The following is a 6,889-nucleotide window of genomic DNA, read 5'->3' as shown; positions in this document are numbered from 1 at the left end:
AAAAATAATCTCTAAGTGCCGAGATTAAACATAAGATTACTGTACTGACGAGTCCTATACGGCACACTCTTCAAAATGTCTCTCGAATGGAATTTGCAAGCTCCCCGTTTCTTGCGGGCAATTTCGAACCCATTTGAACCTTGCACAATAACATGAGCATTTTCTAATTAACCTGTTTCGCTCTTTCTATTAACATGATTTTAACAGGCTTACAAAAGCCTTATTTTCGTGGTCTCTACAGGTAGGTAGGTAGGTATTCTTTATTTATCCGTGGTATCAGTTCAAATTAATTATCTTTACAGAATTATACTTAAAACTACTAAAAAACTAGAACTATCCTATATAATTATTTAGCTATCGGGAAATTTAATCTTAATTATACAAATGATTTAAAAGAGCTAAGAGTGGGCTGTATCTTAGCACTCAAAGGCAAGCTGTTCCAGAGAACAGAACCGCGATATTGAAAACTTCTTTTGCTTTAGTATTGGTCTAGGAACGAAAAGGTTGTATTTTGAATTTCTTAGATTATGTGAGTGAACACTAGATGTAGACTTACGGGTTTAGAGCTTGAACACTCCGTTTATTATCGACTTTAAACTCCTTTATCTATCTTTCATTTACATTTTCATTTACAAAGGTCCACAGCAGGAGCGTTGTTGGTACCTTTTAGGGTATTTGAGCTGAAAAAATATGACAGGAGATACTGTTTTGTTTTAGAATTGGTTCCTCTTAGGGGTGAAAAAGATTTCAAGCCACGCCCACAAAACAGGACCTTGGTACCTCTCAGGGGTTCTTTTAAAAATTTCCGACGAGCACCCCCGCCCTTGTTATATGAAAGTCTCCCCTTGGGGGTGAAAGTCTGAAACGCTAACAAGCTAAAACGTTAACTTGTGCAGGGGCGGGAAAAGCGGGTGGGGGTGGGACTCCTATGTATTGTAAAAATTTCAATATTGCATTTCTCACGTATATAAAAATATAATTTTCTCAGAGGAGAGACGAGATCATCGTCTCATGTCTTAGACGGTCCTTTGCTTAATTTGCTGGTGGTAGATTTACATGTCCTACTGAGCATGTATGGAAATATTCAACTTTTCTTTTGATACTGATGGAAACAAAATGTAAGGTAACCTTGGATTCATATGCCAACGGATCCATCGATTTGAAATTGAAACGCCTTTAAAAATGACGAATTTTAAAAATATATATGTACCTTACTTGCGCTCTGGTGTAAACCTAGCCGAAAGAAAGAACGTAAACAAACAGTTGTTTTTTTAGCAAATCCTAAGCAATCCTACATATGGTAGTAATGCAATTAATTGTACCTAAAAGATTTCGTTTGTCCTCTTTACCATCGTACAAAGTAAGTTGGCCGTGATTTATTACATTAATTAGTTCGTTTTGGGTTAATTCATATACAAATTTACACGCGTTGTCGAGGAACCATCGACGCAGTCTAAATGGCGATACTATTTGGCACCCTCTCTGGAAGCAAATACGTGTAAGGAAATTTCAAAGTCTCGTTCCTTTTCTTTATGGACACCGTAATTCTGTTCAGTTTTCCTTGGAAGCGCAAAATGGCCTCTCTGGCAGCCATGTCTGTAAAGGAGCCATCAGAATAGTCACCAAGGAAACGCTTTAAGGTAAGAGAGAGAGAGAGAAAAAAATATTGTCACATTCAGAACAAGTGAAGGAAGCAAAGTCCAATGAGAAATCATAGAAGTGAAGTATCTAAAGTCGAGAAGTAGCTAAAGGAAACAGCTACTCATTTGCGGCCACAGACTGTGTTTCGCCTACAAAAAAGACTTCGGACAGTTAAAGCCTACAAAAACAAACGGACCATTTCAATGAAGCACATTGCAACATTCTTGCGCACGACATGTTGCAAGCGCTTGGCAACCCTGTGGCAAGCCAAACATTTTGTAGCATACCGTGACCAAACGTGCACAACATGTTGTGCATAATACAGTATTGGAGTAGGTCACGTTGAAATGGTGCGTGTGTTTGGCCAGGCCTTAAGGTTCCGCGCTGATGTCATGCATAGCACTTCCACAACCTCCGTACGTTCTCTTTAGCTTAGTATAGCTGCGAACGCGGACGTATTCCTACGGAGACAAGCGACAGCCGGAAATACGTCTGGCTAGAATGCGCCAAATAAGCGCGACAAGTGACGCGAAAAATGCTTGGTTACGAACTACCTTTCGAGTGAGTTTCAATTGAGTAAGTTTGTTTTTGGGGGTTTTACATAAGCTGTGCTCTGTGACTGGTCTTAAAATCCCGCCCCACCAAGTCAGTCACCCAATCAGTGAAATCCTAAACCGTTCGCGGCTTGATCTGACGCGTTTTTCTGCACTAGGTTCCAGGTCATCATAACATTTAATTCATTCATTTAGTTCTGACTTTATGGCGCTCTAAAGGAAAGTCGTTCCATAACAAATGTGCGTGTCAAATTGAAAGAATCTAATACGAGTAGGAGTAAATAAATGCCCAACACCTACTGATGACAATTTGGGTGATAACACCGAGCCACGTTGTCACAAAAGGTAATTTAGAGGCATACAGCGACACGTACTCATAAAAAAGTCAACAAAGTAAAATATTTGTCGGTGAATAAAAACGCGCTTGTTTACCTCATCAGGAAATATGCGAGTCAAATCGTACAGCGTTACTATAGTAACACCTGTCTGGTGCTTGGTAGGGAGACTTTTCATCATATCTTTCATGGTCAGTTTTCCTTTTTCCGTCGGAGGTGGTTGTCGCATGAGGGCGGGAGAACTCGGGGGAAAACCAAGTGAGTCCATCTGAGAAAAGTTGACAGCTGCGTGCTGACAGGCGCACGTAAAGATGACTATGGTCAGCAGGTGAGTCAACTGTTCAATGCTTGTGAGGGAAGACGGGATGCCATGGTCTGTCTGTCCTTCCCGGAGGGCGTAGCCGTTATTATGAAGATCCAGGATCCAGGCTTGAATCTCTGTGTCCTGTTGAATATGATCATTGCTTAGAGAAGAAGGTCATCTTGGTGTAAGCGGAACATCTTGCCGGGTGTGTATTGTTTTTCTCAAACTCATTTTTGAAAGTGAATGCAAACGTTCAAGTCCCAGTGTAATATTTAGGAAAACCAGCATTGCCACACAAGTCGTTTCATGACGGGTTTCATTTGAATGGTTACACACTAGGCCTTGGACTATAGAGTTTCATTCATTTGCTTTAACATCTCCTTTGCTACTTTTTTCTAGAAATCCCACACACCTGAGTCTCTAAGAAAGAGAAATCAAACAGAGACCGCTGGTCAATGTTTTAAATACCTTTAAAGTACATTTTACCTTCTCAATGTCCTCATCGGAATGATAATAAATCGAGAGGATCCTCTTGATGTAGTCCTTGATGGCATTCCAAAGCCTCAAGGCATCGTCCCGATAGTAAAAGCCTGGCAGTTTCTCTGGATCGTCTACTCCTCTATCCTTTAAGACCTTGGGCAGGTCATATGAACACCAATTACTGTCCTTGTAGTACTTCTCCATGAGCTGAATGTGACCTGGGAGAACCAGACGATGAGTAATAAGTTGAACTGTTTCAGTACTGAGCAACGGTGGAAGATACCCGGCGGGTACTCCCATAAGATACCCGGCGGGTACTCCCATAAGAAAAGGTAGAGGACGCTCCTCGTCTCGCTTAGGGTTGTAAATCAAAGTTTTTGGTCTCACTTAGGGTGTTCACGACGAAACGCCATTATCTTTATCTCTCAAAATATCTTTAACGATGCACTCGAAGAAATAACGACAATAAAACGCTCTCATTTCTGTTTTTTATGCTAAACTTCCGCCGCTCTCTCTCGAGTCCGGTCTGCTAGCGAGCGACCTTTCCAGCCAGTGGATGGTAATCGAGCCTATTCCAGTGTCTTTTAACGAGCATATTTGCGCATACAACCTGAGACAATCAGATTTTTCTACTCCTAGATACAACACTGTTACTTATGGGAAGCAATCTCTACGTTATGTAGGACCCAAATTATGGGGCAAACTGTCTATGGCTGACAGATCAGCCAAGACTCTGCAGGCTTTTACAAACTATATTCGCAAAAGGGATATAACTCGCTTAATGGACACCGGCTGTAAGGGCTGTATCCTATGCTGCACATAATGCCCTTCAAGTCATTTATTTTTTATTGTATTAATATTAGTATTAGTATATTTTTTTTTAGCAGTGTCTATGGTGTATTATGTCCAGGCTATAAGGTTTTTGACACTTTAATAAAGTTCTCACTCACTCACACTCCCGTCAAATAAAGCTCGAGCCACGCTCAGAGTGGTATTCTTTAGGGGTTTAATTCAAATTTTCCCACGAGCATCCCCGACCACTTCTTTTCCACTGGAAGATATATTACTCAGGATAAATATATCTACAATCATGATCGTTAACTATTTACTCATTTCGTTGCACTGTTCACTATAGCATTCTAGTGTGAGAAGGCGTCGGAGACAAAACGAATAACAGTCTTCCAAAGTAGAAAAGGCTCGTACCCAAATGAAAGGGAACCAATATGCTCATTCAACCAAAAAAGTGTAGAAAATTCTACAAACCAGCAGTGCCTTTCTACGACCACACCGTACAATATTTCATTTTCTTTCAACGAATAGTCAGACAAAAACATATTAATTTATATTTTGCATGATATTTCTATTTCAAGGATTTTAAAATTTTTTCGTTCTCTTCTGTCGTGGGACATCTGAAAACTAGCTTGTAAATACGCATTTTTTCCCTCGTAAAATAAGGCATTGTAATTACTTTTATTACCATTTAATTTTCAATCGATCTATTTTAGGGCGTCTCTAAAAACTACCTCAGCGAACCAAGCCCTCATTCTTAAATAAAAATATTGTAAATATTAACGTGAATTATTATACGGCTTTGGCTTGTGGCCGATATAACGCGCGCTGTGATTGGCTAAGAGCGAAATCCGAGCGGTCATTATGCAGCCGTAATGCCCACGGGCCGATTACGGATTATGCAAATTAGGAAGAGCCCGATGAAAGCCGATTAAAAATAGTAAGAGAAGTAAATTTAATTCCGAGTAGCTAGAAGTTTAAAGATTTTTTTCCTCAATAAAATTTATATAGAAGTCGTTTTTGACTTACCAGCCGGTAACCTTGGCGGGCACTAGTGAAAAGCAATCAAAGTTTGCCGAGTCTTAAGTAAAGCTAAAATCACTAAGTGAAAAACACCATCGGCTGGTCTGTCATGCATCCTGAGCAGAACACCACGAGGAAACTTATAAGCTATCATCTTAGTCACACCAATTACCGAAATTAAGCAACTCCGTCACAGTTCTCATCAAATAGATTCCCTCTCTTTAACACAAGCAAGTGTAAATCAGCGTCCAGGATCATCAGATGTCAACAATCGGGCGGTTTCTGTCGGTAGCAGTGTTCCTGATAACTGCAGGAAGTTTTAGACGTTCACAAAGCTTGAAAAGTTAATCCATAAATCCCAGAATGAAGAAGGCGAAGATATGTCGTGGAAAGCGAGTGCGAAGATCGAGTTATTTTAAGCAGTGCTTTCTGAAGGATTAGTATTTTGTTTCACCGAAAGACCGTTGGTTTGGACTATTTTGAAGCACTTTCTGTCTTTTCCATGTGTGTTGACGTTTCACCACAAAAGTCGGAAAAACTCCCCCATCAAGTTGTGGCACCACGATACTAAAATACCTTTTTGAGGCTGGGACAATCATTTTTCCCGTAAAGAAATGTGTACTTTTAACGGAAGACGTAATACAGTGGTGAAGTTCACTGACTGTGTAGTTTTGCTCTGGGTTTGAGACGATGAATGAATCGGTAAACGCGCGCATCGCCGGATGTAAATTGACGACTTCCGCTCGAATAATTTTTTCTTTTCTTTAATTCATGAGCCATATAATAAACAACTTAATAACCTCGACCGTTCGGTCGTTACGGGAAAATCTCAAACCTCGGCCTACCGTATTGACCTCGCTATCGCTCGGTCAATACGGCAAGGCCTCAGTTTGAGATTTTCCCGTAACGACCTCACTCTCGGTTATTAAGTAGTTAGTATTGTAAAAGCAGGTTGGGGGACACTATACAGAATGATTACGTTCATTATTATATGACTGAGAAATTTAATTCGATGTGATTGGCTGGGAAATTACCAACACGTTCGTAACGCGTTCGTTCGTAATTTTCTCAGCCATACGATAAATGAGCTCGAGCAATTAAGGATTTACAGTATTCGATATATCTGAAAGTTCAGACAAATAGCCGACTCGCCTAAAGGCTCGTGTAATTTTGAGATAATTTTCAAACATTACTAAATTCTTGATTATTATCAATGTGTCATCCATGACTCCAAACTAGAGATTTGAATTTGCATTTTCCACTTACAAGGTGTGAAACGTGTCTAAAATGTAGTTAGCTGGATGACAGAGCAACTGGGATCTCAACAGGAAGAAGTCTTACCTCCGCCCCCAAGACTAAGTGTGTTGTCTGCGACTCCCCCAGCAGGAATCAACCTTTCTCTTACAAGAGTGTTGATAGCGAGAACTCCTCGCACATGAGGAATCAATAATTTCCACACGGGGTGGAGAGAGGGTAGATTTCTCCAGCTGGCAAGGGAGACCGGCTCCATAAACAGATGAGTGCGAAGAAGGTGCGTGATCATCTGAATTTAAAACGAAAGAAAAAGATAAATGATATACAGTTGTTAATGACTAGTACGGTTCAAACAACTTCTTTGAGGGCGTCTTGATGTGTGACTAATTCAAATTCAATTAAAAAAAAAAAAGTTGTTGCTTTGTTATCGATCGGTTTCAATGTCTGAGCCCAGTTGTTTAATTGACCTCAACTAACATAACATAATAAAAATACTTTATTCTGGAAAT

At 40.2% G+C, this 6,889-nt stretch overlaps 1 protein-coding gene across 1 annotated transcript in view; it reads right to left on the bottom strand.

Annotated features, from left to right (window-relative positions):
• Nucleotides 1-242: 242 nt before the first annotated feature.
• The window catches only part of LOC110065888 (allene oxide synthase-lipoxygenase protein-like), an 18,302-nt gene continuing 11,655 nt past the window's right edge, over nucleotides 243-6,889 (bottom strand). Inside the window, exons 11-14 of the mRNA XM_020773056.2 lie at nucleotides 6,468-6,669; nucleotides 3,321-3,532; nucleotides 2,628-2,975; nucleotides 243-1,633 (exon numbers count right to left, since the gene is read on the bottom strand). Of these exons, the coding sequence (XP_020628715.2) occupies nucleotides 1,454-1,633; nucleotides 2,628-2,975; nucleotides 3,321-3,532; nucleotides 6,468-6,669 (942 nt within the window). The 3' untranslated portion in view covers nucleotides 243-1,453. The remainder of the gene's footprint in view (nucleotides 1,634-2,627; nucleotides 2,976-3,320; nucleotides 3,533-6,467; nucleotides 6,670-6,889) is intronic.

Source organism: Orbicella faveolata, unplaced genomic scaffold (genome assembly GCF_042242905.1).
Source record: "Orbicella faveolata isolate gen_17 unplaced genomic scaffold, um_ofav_v1 contig_3, whole genome shotgun sequence".
NCBI lineage: Eukaryota > Metazoa > Cnidaria > Anthozoa > Scleractinia > Merulinidae > Orbicella > Orbicella faveolata.
Note: the sequence above shows the minus strand (reverse complement) of the source record. Positions and strands in the feature narration are given on the sequence as shown.